Source organism: Pezoporus wallicus, unplaced genomic scaffold, assembly GCF_028554395.1.
Source record: "Pezoporus wallicus isolate ANWC-B61680 ecotype Strahan unplaced genomic scaffold, APGP_CSIRO_Pwel_v1 contig_7842, whole genome shotgun sequence".
Taxonomy (NCBI): domain Eukaryota; kingdom Metazoa; phylum Chordata; class Aves; order Psittaciformes; family Psittacidae; genus Pezoporus; species Pezoporus wallicus.
Genome location: NW_026638766.1, coordinates 67934 through 88760, shown reverse-complemented (window position 1 = coordinate 88760; position 20827 = coordinate 67934). Strand labels below are relative to the sequence as shown.

The following is a 20827-nucleotide window of genomic DNA, read 5'->3' as shown; positions in this document are numbered from 1 at the left end:
TTAAAAAAGCCCTGAACAAATCAATGATTATTGAAATCCATCCCTGGCAGTGTTCAAGACCAGGTTGGACGAGGCCTTGGGTGATACAATTTAGCGTAAGGTGTCCCTGCCCACGGCAGGGGGGTTGGAACTGGATGATCTTAAGGTCCTTTCCAACCCTAACAATTCTATGATTCGAAATGGGTAAAAGAATTTTGTTTGAGAAGAATAGATTCTGTGGAATTTATCAAGGCGTAGCTCTTCCTGGAGAATACTTTCCCCAAACGCTTCAACAGGCAGAAAGAGGAAAAAGATGAAATGGCTTGTCTCATAGCAGAGTTTTTGGTTGTTTTTTTTCCTCTGTGTCAGACTGGAAGGATGGAACCTTAATAACAGTTCAGAGAATCCTGGAATCCCAGGTTGGAAGGGACCTCGAGGATTATCTGGTCCAACCTTCCTTGGCAAAGCAGGACTTAGACTAGATGTCCTAGCCTTCTGTCCAGCTGAATCTTAACAGTGCCCAGTGTTGGAGAGTCCACCAATTCCTGGGGAGATTGTTCTGGTGGCTGATAGTTCTCATTGTGAAAAATGTTCTTGTGTCCAGTCAGAATCTCCCCAGGAGTAACTTCTTCGCTCATCATGCCTCATCTTTCCCATGTGAATACTAAAGAAGGATTGCCTGTCTTCTTTGTAGCCACCCTTTAAATACTGAAATGTGTTCCTGTTGTTCGATTTTGGTAGAGGGAACTGTACAGGAAAATACGTCACTGCTAAAGGAAAGTGAATCCAATACCACTTCCACCCCTTCTCATCACTGAGTTCAGGCAAAGAAATTGTGATCACTTGTTTAATAGCAAGTTACTCCTTCAAGGCTTGAAGGGCCTGTCTCAACTTGTATCCTTGTCCCACCAACTCCATGTATTCTCTTACCACACTGAACCAGATCTGTTGTGTAACATCTCTTTTCACTTTCTTGACTTCTGGTCTTCACAGACTAATTTAGATTTGAAAGAACTTGAGGGTAACTCTGGTGCAGCCCCCTGCTTGAATGCCTAGATGCTTTATGTAGAATGAACGTAACATGCCTGAGAAGCAACAGTTGTGTTGGTCAAATTGAGAGGAATAGTAGATGGCTGCTTATGAAAAGTATCATCTTGATGTTTCTGGAGCACTGACATTCTGCTGTGAAGAGTAGTTAGCATTGACTGTAATTATTAAACTGGATATTATCTATGGCCTCCATAGAATCAGTATAGAGGTACATTTTTAAGACCATTGTAAGCAGATGATTTTATGATCTAGTCTTACTTGGAAACAGCTAAAACCCCAAGCAGCAGTACAGGCTGGGGTCTAACTGGCAGGAATGTAGCCCTTCTGAGATGAGCCTAGAGGACAGCAAGCTGAACATGAGCCAACATTCTGTCTGTGGGCAATGCCTGTGAAGGCAAATGGTCCTGGGCTGCATTACAGAGCATACAGCTGGAGCACATCAAGGAATGTGATTATTCCACTCGACACTTGTTAGGCCACACCTGGGACACTGTTTCCAGTTTTGCTTTCCCCAGTTGAAGAATGACACTGAAAAAAATGGAAGGGGTCCAGTGGAGGGCCATGAAGAATGTTTACAACATTGCAGAGCTACACAGGAAGAAAAGTTGAAGAAACTGATTTTCTTCATCTTAGAGAAAAGAATGCTTTGGGGTTCTGATTGATCTTCTATCTAAAACGTAGTTGTAGAGATCATGGAGGTACTCCTTTCACAAGGATGTGTGGTAACAAGGCAGGAGGCTGTAGACACAGGTTGTTTCAGGGGAAATTCTATCTGGATATAAGAAAAAATTCTCACTTTACATTCAAATATTGGAATAGACTACCCAGAGAAGTGACGTAATCTCCTTCTTTGAGATGTTAGGTTTGGGTTCACCCAGGTAACTTAACCTGATGTCAGCAGACAGTTACACCAAATGATCTGTGTGTCTTCCTTCTGGCCTGGAATGAATATCTTCAGTTATGAATAGTGTTATGTTTAAATTCATAGTTCTGCATATGGTTAATTTTCTGCCTATTGATCTTTATTTTTAAAGAAGATGGCAAAATTGTTCCAGTATTAGTTCTTCACTATTTCCGTTCACTCAGCTTCCAGCCCCTGTTGTTTTTGTGGGTTTTTTTATGTGTGGGTTTGGTTTGGGGTATGGGGGTTTGTTTGGTTTGGGTTTTTGGGTGTGGTTTTTTTGGTGTTATTTTGTTCATTTTTTTTTTGTTGGTTGGTTTGTTTTTTGAGGGGTGTTTGGTTTTTTTTGGCTAAAGTAAGAAGCTCTTTGCTGCCAGAAATCTATCACACCCTTACCCCTCCCATAGATGTCTTGTGAATAATGATCATGTTAGTGTTTATCTTCTGTTCAATATATGAAGTATATTTAGTGTCTTAAGTATCTTGCTATAAGGCATGAGTCTTCTACTTTTTTTTAAGTTAAGAACACAATTTAAGATTGTGTCATTAACCTCTTCTGAATTTTAAACGTCCCTTGAGGAGTTTTAAATGTTCTTTGAGGAGCATGTATGCCAGAATAAGAGAGGCTGTCTACAAATGTTTCTGTTAACATTGCACATAGAGGAAGCACTTTCTCCTCTCTGTCAGTGGTTATTTAATGTTTGCATATGCAGCAACTTACCTGTGCCAGAGTTGAATTCACTTTCTTAGAACTTAAGTTTTCAATTCCATGATTGTTCCCTTAATATTTTTTCTAGGCACCCTGTAGCAGGTTGTTTTAAGTTTTACTGTTACAAAGTAGGGCCATAGCTGTTTCAGTTCTTACATTCCTATATCCGAGCTGATTTGATTACTGTTAGATGTTTTTTTGATAGCAAGATGTCCATGACTAAAATCTGAATGACAGCAGATATGTGTCAGCATGCAATACTGTTTTAAGACTAAACTTACCTCTCAATTTACACCTTCTAGGGGGCCAAAGGTAAAGCCAGCCTGCCTAACTTCTTAGACCATATCATTGCTTCTGTGGTGGAAAATAAGAAGACATCTGATGCTGCAAAACGAGCTAGTAATTTAGCTGACACACAGAGAGAGGTGAAGGAAATGGTAATGGGCTTAAATGTGCTGGATCCACACACTTCCCACTCTTGGCTGTGTGATGGTAGACTCCTTTGCCTTCATGATCCTAGCAACAAAAACAACTGGAAGATCTTCAGGGAGTGCTGGAAACAAGGCCAGGTGGGTGATGGCATCCAACTCTTACTGCTTATAAATACCCTGTTATAAATTTTAACCTGTACCTTAGTTATTGACAACTCCATTCAAACTTTGGCTACTTGCTCTTGAGTGAATATGATGAAGATTTTGACTGCAGCACTGTAAATAGGAGTCAGCAGCCCTGTCCACTCCATGCTTTACTGACTGGAGCCCGTGTGCTCTTGCCCAGTGAGTTTTTCTCAGCTTGCCAGTATGAGGGTGTTTACTGTGACAGCCTTTTTGTTTCTGATATGGTTTGTGCTGAACCTGCTCTATTACAGCCCAGTAGCAAATCCACTATGCTTTCCTGTATGATCCTAGTATCTACCCCATACTTGATGCTTTATAGCCTGAGGGGAAGGTACAGCTTCTAGCTGCAGCATGTACAAGAATAAAAGTGCTATACATAGTAATTTCTGCTGAAATTTTGAGTGTGCTTGATGCCGTGTCTCATCCTGAGCCTACAGTCTGTGTGAACCCAAGTATTATTTTGAACTCAGCATTTCATGTATTGAGCACTCCTCTGGATTGTCTGAGGAGTCATCAGCTGGTTAGGCTTTCGGTCAAGAGACTGGACCTTAGACCTTCTGCCAGCATCGTCACTTTTTCAGATTTCAGTATGTAGTGCTACAGTTTAGGTTTCTCCTGAAAGGTCTGGTCAGACAAGCTGAATCTCAGCCATATCTCTAATAGAATATGATGTCCATTCAGTCAAACTCTGTTCTTGGCACTTGCTTCTGTGGCTACCTCTGATGCCATTACCTTCACTAAATTGAGATCGTTGGTGCTAAACAGTTAACATCCTGTTTGCTGGAGCAAGTTCTTTGTTGGCTCTTCTGTTGTTATGCTAATGTTCTTGGTGATCACATGTAGTTATTTGTGGTTGTGGACTGCTGAGCTGTGGTGGAAGAACTGATCAGGCTGCATGGTTCTGTTTTGGCACTCAGTCCATTCCTGCCAGAAGCAAATTACTTCTCAATTAAGTTTAGCATGTCCTGTGGAACTGTGCGTTCTTTGGGTCCCCTGGGCACAAGCATAAGTAGCATGTAGCCATAAGAACTGCAGAAAGAACTGTGGCACCATCAACCACAGAATTAATGGTTTCTTTATCTGACTGCCCTAGCCAGCTCCTAATAGGTGGAAGAGGCTACTGTGCAGCACACCCTTGATTCTCAACACTAAGTTGAAAAACTTAGCTCAGTGCTGGCATTGCTATTTTCCCCTGATGCAGTGGTGACCTAAGATTTTTGCAGTGCATAAAGGTCTCTTCTCTTCTTTTTTTTTTTTATTTTTTTATTTTTTTTCCCCTCTCTCCTGGCTTCCCCTTCCACCCCTTCTTTTTAAAAAACCCAGTTGCATATTTTTGGTTTATAAAGGTTTTCAAGTCATTCTTTTGCGGTGCTGTCGTGTAAGTCATCTGCCTGACTTAGCAAAGAGCTCCTTAGTTTCTTTTCAGCATACTCTGATAATTTTCTCTACCTTCTCTGTCGGCAAATAGTCATGTCTCTGAGGAGGATCGTAAATCTCTTGGTCATACTTAAAAATGACATGCTTATCTGTTTCTCTGCAAATGAGGCTGGTTAATCACTGTGTGCAAGTTGCTGCACGTGGCTTTGGGATTCTTGTCCATTAAAGAATCCTGAGAGGCTACTTGTGGAGTCCAGAGATGAGATTACGAATCTACTGTCAGATGTGTAGCTTGCAGTGTGCATTGCCTTCCAAGCTGTTGCACACTTGGAGTCTCTGGCTACAACTGTCATGCTCATGTACTGTTTTGGCCCTCTATTTTAGGCTTCACCCCAAGATATGCTATTGATGCTTTTGGATGACATTATCATTCAGAGGACCCCTTGTATAGCAGCAGACTATTTTCTCCCTGTAGTCTGAGAGCAGATATGGCAAGAAATGTCTGCCAACCAAGTCTTGCAACCTTAGCTGTGTTCTCACTTAGAGAGAACACTTTCTTCCATGAGAAATTCTCTGCTTAATAGCTGGAAAGGTCCTACTAGGTTAAGTAGTTTGGGTTTTGCTGTTTTTTTTTTTTTTTTTTTCCCTTATGTTCAATGGGTTGAGTAAATACAGGGGGGGATCAAAATTTGTCATTATTTTCTTGGACTGAAGAATAATTTATCTGTTAGCCTTAATGTCTACCTGGCAGCAGTTTCTGTCCCTCCTGTGAAAGGTACTGTTATTTTATTCCTCATCCATGATCCTAGGTTTTTGTAGAATATGATTAAAACCTTTCCATTGCCTGAATGTTACAGTTCCTGCTGGGATCAAGGAATATATTTAAACTTGGGATCAGTGTGTCTTGCTTTGTGATCTTGAGGAGGTTTGCTGCTTCTCAGGGCCTTACCATGGGACATAGTGGAAGGACTGCCAAAGCTTGTCTGTCCCTCAGATGTTTATCCTCTGCTGCTGTTCCATATTGGCATGAACGATAGTACCAGACCAGTACCTGAATAGTATCCAGAGTGACTGTATGGCTCTGGAAGAAATGGTCATGGATCCCAGGTGGTTTTCTTAATCCTGGCAGTGAGTAGGTAGAAGGGGTTGGCCAGTCCTGCATGCCAACCATTGTTTGTGCACATAGTTTCAACAACAGGGATTTTTGGAACCTCTTTGGGGGTTGAGGCCTGCATGGAGGAGATGGGTATTTTAGCCAACAGGCTGTCCAGCATGATTAGGAGAGCTGTAAGTCAGGAACAATAACAGAGAGAGTATGACCAGTGATTGAGACAGTAATTAGTTGATTGGGTTGACAAGCAAGCAGCGTGAATGTGAGATATCTCATACTCAAGAAAACAGGGATGAAAGATCTCCGCCTCAAGCATATGCACAATAAGTAAGGAACTGTGTGTACATCACAGCATTATGAGGAAAGGTCTTTTCATGTTTCTTGGAAATCAGCATGACTAGGTGTCTTTCTGAAGTGCCTGCACACTAATGCATGCAGTACAAGGAACAGGAGGAATTAGTGTACATTTGCACAGCCACGGTCTCGCCAATATGATTGAGAAGTGGGGTGGCTTGTGCAACTGTAGTCTGGCAAGAGATACATAGAGGTTTTTCAAGAAGGATGGTTCAGGTATGACAGGCTGGGACAATGAGGAGGAAGCACTGCTGTTTATGTGAGAGAGCAGATGGAACGCATGAAGCTGTAGGAGCAGATGTAGGAGGTGGCCATGAGCTAAGAACAAGAAGGGCAGCAGTATTAGGAAGAACATTGTCACTATGTCAGGGGAAGTGATCCTTCCTCCCCTGCCTACTTGACACTGTGGGATGCCACACCTGGAGTAATGTGTCCAGTTCTGTCTAAGAAAGACAAGGACTTAATGGAGAAAGTCCAGCGAAGGGCCACAAAGATGATTAAGGGTCTGGAGCATCTTTCATATGAAGAGAGGCTGGGAGAATGTTCAACCTGGAGAAGAGAAGTCTCAGGAGAGTGTGGGGAGGAAATCATATCAATGCGTATAAATACCTGATGAGAGGAAATGAGAAAGAGGGAGCAGTGCCGACTGACACTTGCATGACATGTCTTGCATTCCAGCTGCTCCCTCACATAAATGGCAGTGCTCCCTCCTTGCCTTCCTGGCCTGTCATACCTGAACTATCATTCCTGAACAGCCTGTACATATCCCTTGCCAGACTACAAGAGGCAACTGGCACAAACTAAAACCTGGGAAGTTCAACATAAACACAAAGAAAACACTAGTGTGTGGGTGTTCTCTTCCAACTTAAATGTTTCTGTGGTTCTGTGGAAGCTTTCTGCCTTTTTTCACCTGAAATTGACAGGACTACAGTAACAACCCCTTCTTGTCCTCTTAAATCTCACTCTTCTGGAGGTGAGCTTTCATTGCTGCCTTTTAGAATTTAAGGGCTATGTTGTGTTGCATTTGAAAACCAAGGCTATTTCTGTTATCCCCAAAGTTGCGGGTTTTCCTCCATTCATTTTTGAATGAGTAGTTTGTCCTCGCTTAGAGACTAAAATGGGTAGTAGTCCTGTTAAAGGCCATTGGGCAATCCAGATGAAGCAGTGGATAGTTACTGCAGTGTTTTTAAACAGCACAACTTTCAAGTTATTCATCTATAGCTCTGTAGGTAATCTTTGCCTAATTTGCTGATACTACTAGAATGTCTAGGGGCATCTGTGCTCACGGTTGTACTGAGCTATTCATATAAATGAAGCCAAGATACACCTTCAGGTCATTGTTAATGCATAGGGCACAGCTTGCATTAACATTTGAACATAAGTAGCAGTTCCTAACCTTAGAATTCTTTACATGGCATAGTCCATGTGCAAGTTCATACTCTTCCTTTTCTCTCAAGTCTTGTAACTCTCTAGAGATTGCAGGGTGACAGGAACTGACCAAGGTCTTGGCAAGTGTTGGGAAGATTGTCTGGTATACCTTTTCATAGTATTGTTAGTTTAGCAAATGCCTTGAGCATTAGGGGGGAGAGGCCACTCAAATCGTGGTGTGTAATATAGATATACTTGGTTAGCCTAAACATCTTAAAATGCTGTTTGCTGAGTAAACAGCCACTTTTTTGCTACTTGGCTTTGTCCTAGGGAATTAATGATGATCCATGATTATACATAAAGAAAGAGTGAAATTGTTTGAAAAAGTCCTATCAGAGTGAGAAAATTTCACATGAGAAGGCTTTTCTACAAATGCTGTTTCTAGTGGTAGTTGCATTTGTGCATAAAAAGGAGAGGTAGCAGGACTCGACACCCAGTGTACTTACACAGGTGGATTGTGCTGGCTGCTAGATCCCTGCCCAGCTGCTCTCTCTCTTTTCCCTTCTCAACAGGACAGGGGGAGAAAATGAGGTGGAAACATTTGTGTGTTGAGATGAGGACAGGGGGATCACTTAGTGATTGCTGTCACAGGCAAAACAGATTCAACTTGTGAGAAAATAATTTAATTTATTGCCAATTTAAAATACAGTAGGATGGTGGGGAGCAAAGACAAAGCTAAAAGTGCCCTACCCCAGCCACATCTTCTTTCGTCCCTGACTCTTCTACCCACTCTCCCCCTCAGAGCGGCACTGGGAGGATGAACAGTAATGGGCTTGTGATCACTTCCCCTCTGCTGCTCCTTCCTCCTCATACTTTTACCCTGCTACAGTGTGGAGTCCTTCCATCATCCTTCATGAACTGCTCAAGCATCAATCCTCTCTATGGGCTGCAGTCTTTCAGGAGCAGACTGTTCCAGTGTGGGTCCCTAATGGGGCCCAGTTTCTGCCAGAAAACTTGCTCCTGCATGGGCTTCTCTCTTAAGGGCTGCAGCTCCTACCAGAAGCCTGCTCCAGTGTGGGCTGTCCGTGGGCAGCAGCTTGCTTGGGGGCATCTCCTTCTGCTGCAGTGTGAGGTCCTCCATGGACTGCAGTGGCTATCTGCTCCACCATGATCCTCCACAGGCTGCAGTGGGGCAGCCTGCTTTCCCAATGGTCTCCTCCACAGGCTGCCCCTTCCTCTCCTCCTTCAGTGACCTGGGTGTCTGCAGGGTTGTTTCAGTTCCTTCCCCCAGTAGCTGCAGAGCATTTTTTACGCTTTCCTATTATCACAGCAGTGCTATCAGTGTCAGTTATGGGCTGAGCTTTGGCCAGCAATGGGGCTGTTGGAGCCAGGTGAAACCATCTATGTCCAGCCATGAGGAGCTCCCAGCCTCATCTCACAAAGCCCACTTCTGCTGCCAGCACCTTGCTGTGTAGACCCAATACGCTTGCCTTAAAGCTTGTAAGTCTAATACAGTACCCCTTCTAAGGCAACTGCACATGGCCTAGAGCTGCAGTTTGCTTTGACTCTGGTTATTTGTTTGTTGCACAAAATCCAAATATAGATGGAAATAGATTTCTGGCGTCTTCTGTATGATGGTAGCCAGGAGTCTCAGCTCTTAAAGTGTGGCTGCATGTGTAAGAAATTTGGTTATGGTGGAGTAAGCATTCATCTTTGTATTCTCAGCCCGTGCTGGTATCTGGTGTCCATAAGAAGTTGAAGTCAGAGCTTTGGAAACCAGAAGCTTTCAGCCTGGAATTTGGAGATCAAGATGTAGATTTGGTGAACTGCAGGAACTGTGCCATAATTTCAGACGTGAAAGTGCGTGACTTCTGGGATGGCTTTGAGATAATACCTAGTAAGTAATACCTATGACTGACTAGTTTAACTGAGTAGTCTGTCTTACTACCAGCTCCTTTTCCACTCCTCCTTTTCCACCTATTTTCTTAGAAAATAAAAAATAACAACAAAATCCAAATATCTATTAGTGTCATCCAAAGAAGCAATTGCTCCTTAGGTGTAGCACGCTCTAGATGATACTTTATTGGTGAAGATTAGGGCAGGGCTGCCCAAGAAAACTACATCTCTACTATAGTGTGTTGGTGTTTGGTACTTTCATGTGTCAAAAGATGATCAACTTAATGGGAAACTACTTTTTATTTTGGTGGGGTTTTTTTGTTGGGTTTTTTTTTTTTTTTTTTTTACTTTGTGAAATTAGTCACCAGGTACCATTACTTAGATAATAATTTGACTACCCTTACTCCTTCCAGCCTCAACTTTTATTGTAAAACTAAAGGGAACCTGCAGACCTAAAACAGACTGAAGCTTTTGGTGATAAAACTCAGACTTGGTGGAATTCATCAACTAAGTAAACTTGACATTGAATATTATTTTGCAGTAGATCATGTATGAGTACAAACACAAGTGTATATGTACTATAAATAGCAATGCTGTATGTGTATCTCATGTGATAACACATTACTTAATGCTTGAGCAGTTCTTCAAGAAAACCTTCTGTCAAGTATGGATGTGGAAGCTAACCAGTTAAAATTCCTGGGGATATAACTGTTCAGATTAAAGAGGTTCTGAAAAGGAGTTCTCTATTTTAGATTGTATATACCTGCATCAGAGTGGGTTTGTATTTACAGATGTTAGAGTTGTAATGGTTCATTGCAATGTTGCTGATTTTAGTGTTGTGAATAAAGTGTTCTGTATTTATTGCTTGTGCACATAGCGCATAGCAGGTGACTTGAGAGAATGTTTGTTCATAGCAAACGAAGTGATAGGTTTGTAGAACAAGAATATTCCCTTCCCTAGTAATTTTTCAATAAAGGAGCTCTCAACTTTGACGTGTTTTCATGTGATTCCAAGTCCAGAGTCTTACTTTTTGTACTGTTAAATTTCATACTGTTTCCATTATTGCTGAGAAATAAATGGCCTAGAAGGAGCTATCGGGCTGGTCTTTCTGTGTGTTAATGGTAATTGTGAAAATTCACAAACTCTTTACTGTTGTGCTAAGGTCATTCATGAAAATAGTAAATTTGTATGTATTTGAGAAATGTTATTTGTTGTTTGTCTCCAGACAGGTGATGCTCCTTGCAACAAAATTAGTTGCTGTGTTTCATTTAGACAATATTATTTCCATACTTCATATGAGAAGTGTTAGTGATCTAGATTGGAAACCTGATCACTTTCGCTGGTTTCTTTTAAATACTTTTTATTTAGTGTTTTTCAGCCATGTGCTGTCCTCAGTTTTGAGGAGCATTATCTGCTACTAGTCCGGAAATTTCACAAACTTAATTTATATGAAAACTTTTTCTGTTATATAATGACGCTGACTTCTCTGCATTTACATGAGTTTGAGATTTCTCAAATATGTGACTGGTTCCCACACACTCACATTAAGTTATTGAACAGGTGTAGAACAGCCACTGAATTTGGAGGTGGTATGGAGATAATCCCTTAATTATTCTATATAATATTTTAGTTTTAATCTTGTGCTGTTTACTTTCAATATCTTTGGGTTCTAAGTGGACTTCTAGCAGGTGTTTTTGTTTTGAGCCTTAGACCTGCTTTTCTTTGCTAATGAGATGTTTTCTGGACTTTGATTTTGTGTGATTTGTCAGATCCGTTTGTTTTCTTCCATGTAGCTTTTTACTCTGTCTTTTCTGAATAACCTTCCTTCAAGTTTCTTCTCCATGTTTGGAACAAAGATCCTTAATGAGTTCAAAATCTTGACTACAGGAAGTTCTGAAACAGCTTTAAATTCAAGTCTAAATTCTATCTAAAATCCATAGCTCATCAAAATTTGTTTTGTTTAAATCAATCAGTTTGGTTTGCATATCTGCAGTTCTTAATTCCTTTTAAGTTCAATAAAATAATATATTGCAGACTAAGGCTGTCTTTTGTAGCCTGTTGATGTATAACACAGATGTGGGTCACAGGTCTCCAAGTCCTAGTTTCTTAGATATGCTTTCTCTTTTTGTGCTGTGAGCAGCTCTGCTAGGTCTAGGTAAGATCAGTTGCTTTTTGTTTGGCTGACAATCCTTGGTAAAGTAGTAATTAATGAAAGATATTACTTTCTGAGGAAGGGGGGATTGAAGGTGTCAGACTGCAGTCAGTACACCCCATTTTCCAACTGATGGCTTCATGTAGAGTTGTGAAGAATGTGGTAAAGAGTGAACTTTGTTTCTCTCAGAATGTTATGCTGAGCTTTCTAGGCTGTTCCACGTACCAATTCCACATACACTCTCTTAGCCATTATTAACATCTGAGGCAAACCAGCAGTTGATGTGCTCAGTGCTGTCGTATCGTACATCCACTGTTGCATATGTAATCTCATCTTTCTGTGCTACTAGCTTTCTCTGTGACCAGTCAGGACTCACGTTCTACTCTTGAAGTGAAGAATAAATGTTTGAGTGCTAATTTGAGTGCCTCCAGCAAAAAAGAATTGAAAAAACTAAAGGCTGTCTTTCTCATTAGCTGCCCACAGTGTAGCTTTTTTGAGTGTAGCGTACTGTAGTTTCTTGCTTTATACTGAGATTACGGTTGATTTCAGAGCATGAAACAGTAACTAATTTTACGGAAGTGCCACTCCTCTTGAAATGAAAGATAAAACTCCTTTAGAGTTTGGTAAAAGTAGTAAGGTACAATGTGTTGGAAAGGCTTGTTTTCAAAGCTGAATAAAACCTATTCTAAAACTTAGAAGCTGTGCAAGATCTGTTAAATTTTTACTGTAGCTACTAATATATATAACATTGTTAAACTGTTGTTCAATCGTACTATCATAATGTTTGGAAGCCCAAAGAAAAATCAAGATTGATTTTGCTGCAATGTGAGAGGTGTTGGTACAGTAGACTTAGGGCTTAAACAAGGCAATGGGCTTGGTAAAAAGATACTACATGAAGAAATCTTAATTTGTTTCTTGCAGAACGGCTACGGTCAGAGGATGGTCAACCAATGGTACTAAAGTTAAAGGACTGGCCTCCAGGGGAGGACTTCAGAGATATGATGCCTACAAGGTAAGAAAACATTAGTATCAATACCTGCAGAGCTGCTGTAGGCAATGTAGGAGGAAAACATGCCTATGTTCTCTTTTTGCTTTCTAGGTTTGAGGACTTGATGGAAAACCTTCCCCTTCCTGAATATACCAAGAGGGATGGCAGACTTAATTTGGCTTCTAGGCTACCAAGCTACTTTGTCCGTCCTGACTTGGGTCCCAAAATGTACAATGCTTATGGTATGTGAGAATAGTTCTGTAGATGTTCATTTTTTGTGTCTCTTAGCGCATGTACAAGGCTGTGGCATTAATCAGAACTTGGTGCTTATTCTAGAGCATGCTGTCATTATTTTTTTTTTAATTGGTCCTGTGATAGATTGCTGTGCTAGTCCTCTCTGTCAGATGTGCCCTTTTTTGCCTTGTGGTTTCCAATAGATGTGCATATGGTAAGTTTGTAAACTACAGGGTTTAAGGAGAAACTAATATATTTTGACATAAATTGATACACATAAGATGAAAATTAGCTGGCTTCTGGGCACTTCAGTCTGTGTGTTCATGTTTCTGACCAGGGCTGTAATTTTTTTAATCCATGTCTAACAACTCAGACCACAGCATGCAAGAAAAACTCTCCCCGTGTTCAGCTACCTGAGTTGGATAGTCTTGTCTTAAGACTATAATTAAATAGTAGGTAAATGGCATACAAATGGAGGAAACTTTTGTCTGAACACATACCCTGCATGTGGCTGTGAAGCATTAAACTTTCAACTGATTGTTAATGTAGCAGAGTGTAGAGGATATATTAACAATTAATATCAACTTGAATTACTTCAGTTCTGAATGTATGGTCTTTGAGGTCACAGTCAAAAGCAGGTTTTGGAGACTTTTAAAAGAAATTATTGTTAAAGTTCCAGGAGATTGATTTGGAAGAACATACTTTTGCAACTTTGGGGTAAGATAAAATTTAAAGTAGTTGCTCTTTGTATATACTGAAAAATATCAAATGATAAAGAGTTGTAGCCATCTTGCAAGGCAGTTATGTGGTAGCAAACTTACCCTAATGTAACTCCCACAGTACTCTTAAAATATTGATGAGGCAGGGTTGCAGGGTTTTGTAAGGTTTTGCATTCCAATTATTGATATATCTACACTAACAGCTCGCCTCAGCTCTTTAAAGCTTTTGCAGTTCTGAGGAAGCGTTTGTGGAGTTATTTTGGGGGTGTTTAGCAGTATGACATCACAAATAAAAGTTAAAAAAATAGGCGGTTGTGAATTTAGGCAGATTTTGCTTATTCACTATGTAACAGTGTTTGATGTTTTGGTTTATGTATTACTTGACGTTTAAGTTGAGTGAGAAGGCTGTACACCAAGTGGCTTATAATGTAATTGAAGAATATACAGGAGTGTTGCAAGGCGCAAGGTATCAGTCATGGCTAACTTGGCTGTGTTTTGCTAGTTGCTGGCAGTGGAAGGAGTAGTTGCATTTTGTTGTTTTTTTTTGTTTGGTTTTTTTTTTTTTTTTGCACAGAATGTAACTCTTCACTGCTTCATCCTTCTTAGATGTATAGGTCTTGGTCCAAAGAGAAAAAGTATTACACTTTGTTTACTTTCAAGTTAAAAGAAACACTTAGCGAGGTCTGTCTTCAAAAACAGTTTTTTGTATCATTTTGCTCTTAGCTGCTTTACAGAGAAAATAAAGGGTGGACCTAGACATAAAACCAGCAATTCTGTCTGTGTTGAATAAGAGTAACTTTTCTAGCGTATTAAATGTATTTTGGTTGTAATTATAGCTTTGTTTTCTGAGTATGGGATGGAAAAAAGCTCTCAATAGTGAGGTAGTGTCTTTCATGTGCTTAGCGTTTTCAGGCAATAAGATACAAAAATTGTGGCTGAAGCTTGGTTCTTAAAGTGGTATTCAGTTACCTAAACAAAAGGACTGTTTACAGAAATAAACAGTGAAGAACTCTTGTTCCCTTCAACAGGCTTTGTGTGTAAAGGACCCTTAAATACTGATCAATCTTTATATATAAATACATAAACTATTTAACATAAGACCTATCACTGATGTTGTATTTGTATTTCCCAGCATACTCTGTGTGACTTACACCACTAGCAAATAATTAAGGAATGACACTTCTTTAATTATATCCTGCTGCATCTGGCAAAGCATATTTTTGACTGGGAGGTTATAAGGGTCATTACTTGTGTGAATTTGTCTGGCCTGTTTTTTCTACCCATATATTATGTTTATCCATGTTTGCATTTCAGTTGTGCTTTCTTAAAGTTCATGTTTAAACAGACTGGCTAAATTAGCTACTGTTTCTGGTTGGTTGTGGTGGGTACTGTATAGTAAGTTGAGTTCCTGTCCCCAGAAGCTTGTATTTTAAATAGGAAAGAGGTAAATACAATGGAGATCTTAAAACATAACCAGAAGTCTTCTGGTCATAATCACATTCTTATGTGTTGATACGAAGATTTTTTTTCTATTTTAATTTTTTTCCCCATGTTACATGCTAGAGGAGATGGTAAAGTAAAAAGAGAGAGCTATTAAAGGGTCAGATGAGAAAGTGAAAGAATTAAGCTGTAAACATTTGAAATCTTTCTTGGTTGTTTATAACCACTTGAGAGGTGTAAAATCATTCAATGTATAAAGGTACAAGCATTTGAGAGTCTGCAGCTGTTTTTCCATAGTTTCCATCTGAATTGTTAATGATGAATTGGACAGTAAGTGCTGTAAATTCAACTGATCCTATGGATTTTATAGCTGAGTATGAGAAAATAACCTGCTGGAGGTTTATACTTACAGCACTCTAGTGACTTGCTGCATGCAGTATGATGCTAATGCCACTTAAAGCAATTGGGGTTTCTCTTGTACTTCCAAGCAAAGCAAAGTGGTGCCAAAGAATGCCTACTAACTTTGTGTTATGAAAGCTATGAGTCACTACTGCAGACTGTATAAATGACCCTCAGAGAGACAAAATGGTAAAGTACAAGTTCAGGCTTTGTTTTGCAAATGCTTTTCTCATGGCTTGGGTGAGCTACATTTGCTACTTCTGTTTCCTGCAAAATTAAAGTACTAGTTATCAGTAAACTTTTTACTTAAGCCACACATGACATGAATATAACTATTTTAGGTGCCCTTTGACATTGGTTTCTGCTCTTACTGCTGTCTAAAGTTAGCATTCTAGAAAGATCTTAAAGCCAGGTTATATTTCTGTAAGAGCTTAAATAGAATTTGATTTTATTTTACACTCTGTTATAGGCTTAATTACTGCAGAAGACAGACGAGTTGGTACCACAAACCTGCACTTGGATGTGTCTGATGCTGTTAATGTCATGGTGTACGTTGGGATTCCCATTGGGGAAGGGACCCATGATGATGGTAATGTTTGAGGAAAGCTGTTTTCTGTCTGTTAAAAATTAGTTGTGTGTGAGAGAAAGCAGACTGTACCTTTTATCGTTTAAGTTTGTCATATCTATGATGTAGAATACAAATATACAAGGCATTTTGCTATGACTGCAGCACATATTTAAAGGTGCAGTAATGCTTCATTGGTTTCCAACTCTGGACACAGCAGAATTTTGCTAGAAATTAGGTATCTCCCTGAAGAAAGGAGGAAGACTCTTTTATTTGAATAGCTGCAGTTAGTTCAGTTTGAATTCATGAATAAGCTTTTTGATTAGCTATGAATTGATACATTTCCTGAATTTTGTTAAGAAAAAGCTTGATATGCTTAGAAAGGGCACTGTATGATGCAGCAGTTGCAGTGGCATTGTGACTGGATTTAGTGGCTCAAAATATTCTTTCCTCTTCTGTATGTCAGAAATCAGAAGCTTTGTAATCATATCTCTTTAATGTGGATTCCTCTTTCAGAGGTTCTGAAAACAATTGATGAGGGAGATGCTGATGATGTAACAAAGCAGCGAATCCATGAAGGAAGAGAGAAACCCGGGGCATTGTGGCATATCTATGCTGCCAAGGATGCTGAAAAGATACGGGAGCTTCTCCGGAAGGTATGTCAATTACAGAGGAGGCTTGAGCTGACAGGATCCCTTGACTAGCTTGCTTACAACAGCTGAATAATACAAATTGCTATCAATGTCAAATGCATAGATATTCTAATGCTGTCTTTGAGGACATTAATAGTTACTACATTCCCAAGTTCTCAGCCTGGTCTAGAATCTTCATACTAATGCACATGTTGCTAGTTAAGACGCAAATGAACTTAAGGAAAGTAGTGTCCTATCTTGAAATAGTTTGTTTGTTATGTTTTTTGGTACAGAGCTTTTTGTGAGCCAGCAATGTCAAGGTGCTCTGTCATGGTTTCCCTCCCACCCCCACCCCATATCTTGGCCCTAGGTCGGAGAAGAACAAGGCCAAGAAAACCCCCCAGATCATGACCCCATTCATGACCAAAGTTGGTACTTGGACCAGACCTTACGCAAGCGACTCTATGATGAGTATGGTGTACAGGGCTGGGCAATAGTGCAGTTCCTTGGAGACGCTGTATTCATTCCTGCAGGTGCTCCCCATCAGGTCAGTATGCCAGCTTTAGGACATTTGACGAATAGAATTTAATTTGAGGCATAGCAGACCTGTGACTTAAAAAGAACTGTTAGACAATACAGCTGACTTAGGTTCCTTTTTCTATGTATGCAGTTCTTACAGGAACTATTTTAATTGGATTTCAGTAATTATATTAGTAAAAATTCTTTAGATACCTGAGTAATGTGTACAGTATTGTGATGGAATAAAAAAAAAACCACAAGAAAACAAAGTAGGGTGAATGGTGGTAAAACATTTCTGTGTAGTGAAACTTCAGCCAAGGGAACAGAATTCCAAAAAATGTGGAGAACAGCAGAGAACTTGTTTTAGGGAATATTGGTGTATGTGGGAGAATAGGGACCATGTGAGAGATGTCATGTATTTTGTTCTGGTTTTACTATTCAACACAGTTCTGTGTGAGATCAGATAGGCTTCAGTTCTTGTTTCTGACAAGTAAATGTGGAAGAATCTAAGTGGTAGTAGGGTTTGGGATTTGGTTTGGCTTGGGGGGGGGGGGGGGGGGGGGGGGGGGGAGGGAAGGAGGGGTTTTTATGGTTCATTCAATCGTGATGTATCGATCATGTGATCTGGATATTTTTTTAGGTCCATAATTTGTACAGCTGCATTAAAGTGGCAGAAGATTTTGTATCTCCAGAACATGTGAAGCACTGCTTCCGTCTGACCCAGGAGTTCAGGCACCTGTCTAATACTCATACAAACCATGAGGATAAACTGCAGGTAACAATTTTATGACAGTGTCACTAAATATCTCCTGTGTTCTGCCAGCTTTGTTCAGTACTAGAAACATGTGGCTAGTGATATAAGAAAAAGTAGCAACTTTCTGTAACTTTGGAGGTTCTCATTTAATAAGTATTAAAAACTAATAAATGCATCAATGTCTACAGCGTTACATAAACAAAAACGAGTAAAGCTTTTGGATTTCCAGAGAACATTTCCCCCTGTTGGACTAACACATGTGTCAGCATGAACAAGTCTTTAAATGGCAGATCCTGAATGACCGAGAAGTGTGCTTATTTTGAAGAGAGATGTTTATTTGACCTGGTATTTGTCTCTCTATTGCCTAAAGAAAAACTGCTCTGAAAGCAAAGGTTTGATTATTTAAATTATGGATATGGTTTAGTGGTGGACTTGGCAGTGTGAGGTTTATGGTTGAATTCGATGATCATAAAGGAAGGTCTCTTCAAACATTACTGATTCTGATTCCCAAATGGGAAAACTATATGTGTTTTGGTTCGAAGAAGTGTGACTGCTTAAATAATTATGCACAGAACATATTATGCACTGAAGCAGTACATTGTGTATAAGACGGTAAGCTGTACAGAGAGAAGACCAGGGCAGACATTTTTGCGTTTTGCCTGTGTATGCTTCTGAAGAATTAGTAGAATTAGATTGCTGGGAGTACTAGAGATTTTTCACCTTGTCTTTCTGAAAGATGCACAAATTACAAACATTTCTAGCCTTCATGCAAAGACAACGGAATGATTTGTTGCATCATTTTAATTTATAGGGTTAAAACATATTGTTTTCTTGCTCCTTTGGGGTTTGAGTCATGTGAATCTGAGTGATTTGGATCACAAGGACTTTTCAAAATAAACTCTTATGTGTGACTTCATAGTGTACTTCCTCCTTGCTCTCATAAAAGAGAGACTTGGAAATCATGTGAGTAAATGTATGTTGCTGAATAATCAGAAAATGATTTGTTAATATCAGTGCAGTTGTGTAAAATACTTGCTTTCTGTGACAGCTAAATTTGTGCTGTTAATATCCTGAAGCAGTGATAGTATATACTTTGCATATTCTTCCTAACTCCTACGGATTCAGCTGTCCAAGTTGATTGTGGATATATGAGTCTCTCCTTGTTACTCTGTAGATATGGATTTTTTTTTTCTTTCCTGTTACAGGTGAAGAACATTATCTACCATGCAGTGAAAGATGCTGTTGGCACACTGAAAGCTCATGAATCCAAGCTAGCTAGATCATAGGAATTTCTAATTCCAAATGCCCTGTGAACTAAGCCTTTTGCTCACAGTACATACAGGGACTGCACATGACTGCCTCTGCAGGTGCAGGGGCTTCTCACCGAGAGCTGGTGTGGTCAGAATTACACACACTCTTCAGGCACCGTTTTCTACGCTGCCTCAACACTCAAGGTCTAATGGAAGGTTGCACTATTACATGCAGAATTCCAGATTCTAGTGAAAGGTGCCATGTCCCTTTCCTGTGGCCTTTTGCAAATTGGAAGAACATGGAAACCACTTGGTGCATATTATGGTTAGAAATGGTATAAAGAGTGTGGATGGTTTTTTTTCCTCATGCCTAGTTAGACTCCACAAAGTTAGAAGAAATGTGCTGGAGGTGGGTTGTCCTACTGCAGACTTAGTTGATAACTGCTGAAGGAGTGTGACCAACAGTAGCCCAACTGCAGAAATTTAAGCAATCTTCCCATGTGAGATACAGGCCAAGGAAAAGAATAAAATTATTCTCTGCACTCCCCTTCTTGTAGCCGTTTCTCTGTACACTGTAGAGGTGCAGAAATAAAGGGAGAACCCACTTTTTTTTTTTCCCCATGAGACTCCAGAAATAAGAGAATTGTGTATTTAGTGAAAAACTAGGTTTGTAGTGAAACAGTTAATATTTCATGAAAGTAGATATTTTTAGTATTTTTAAAGTACCACACTGTTCCTGGATTTTTAAGGAAAGGCGCGTTACATTTAGTCTTCCTTACAATAAAATCAAGAACTGATTTTTAGAAAGCAGTCCAAAATAGCACAAAACCAGCCAAAGGAAAGCGGATAGAAATCGACACCCCACCTCCCTTGCCCATATTCCTCACCCATCTTCCCCCCTCTCCCTATGCCACTTTGCTTCCTCAGAATGAGAAGTAAGAAGGAGTATAAACTCTGTTCTCATGTGGAGATGTTGTACATCTCTCCCTGCACTGGTGACTGCAGGCAATAGTTCACCCAATACCAATGCTAACTGAAAACATCTATCCTTTCCAAAGTGAAGGAGAAGTTAACTTTCAGTGTCAACTTTGTCCAGAACTATTTTAAGTAAAATGTTCCTGCTTGATAGAACTGTATTCAGAATTTACTAATGTCAGCATTGATGCAACGGATTTCATTGTCCGGGTACACGGAGAAATGTATCTACCTTATATCCAGCTGTACTGTAGTGCCACCCGCAGGCCTGTTAATATGTTCACGGTTATTTCATTTTTTAAAAAATAAAGTCATTTACTGTAACAACCTGAGCAGTTTCTTTCAGACTTGTACCCTCATCGTCCTGCTTTGAGTTTGTGTCAGCCTCTGCTAGTGTCAGCTGCCTGTTAACTTCTTGCCCTGTGTCTGACCAGAAGGCTTGAGTGTTCTACACCTTGTGGCCCACATATATGCTGAGAGCATACCAAGGTACCTGTGAAGTTTGGTTCTCTGAGGTAGTTTGGGTGGAGGATCTATCTTGTCATCTCTTGTGCTGTGCTCCCCACCTCTCACTGTCTTCCTAACAGGCTGGGGTTCAGAGCTGCCCTCTCTACTGGAGATACAGATGGGGTCGTAAAGGTTCCCTGGTTTCTGACCTTGGAGTTGTGATGGCAGCAGCAGTTCTGGTCACTGATGTGGCATGCTGTCAGCTTCTCAGGTTGGTTACTGGGTGCAGGTAGTTCACACCCAGACTTTTGCTGCTTTCATACCCTTGCAGCTGTCCTGTGAATACAGGCTAATTCAGGCTGCTACACATGGAAAGGGTTATCCCAGACCC

At 40.2% G+C, this 20827-nt stretch overlaps 1 protein-coding gene across 1 annotated transcript in view; it reads left to right on the top strand.

Annotated features, from left to right (window-relative positions):
- Positions 1-20318, top strand: part of KDM3B (lysine demethylase 3B) — a 56532-nt gene extending 36214 nt beyond the window's left edge. Inside the window, exons 16-24 of the mRNA XM_057412416.1 lie at positions 2942-3208; positions 9192-9363; positions 12436-12526; positions 12614-12744; positions 15764-15883; positions 16376-16515; positions 16862-17038; positions 17651-17785; positions 18970-20318. Coding sequence (XP_057268399.1) covers positions 2942-3208; positions 9192-9363; positions 12436-12526; positions 12614-12744; positions 15764-15883; positions 16376-16515; positions 16862-17038; positions 17651-17785; positions 18970-19050 — 1314 coding nt within the window. The 3' untranslated portion in view covers positions 19051-20318. The remainder of the gene's footprint in view (positions 1-2941; positions 3209-9191; positions 9364-12435; positions 12527-12613; positions 12745-15763; positions 15884-16375; positions 16516-16861; positions 17039-17650; positions 17786-18969) is intronic.
- The last annotated feature ends 509 nt before the right edge of the window (positions 20319-20827 follow it).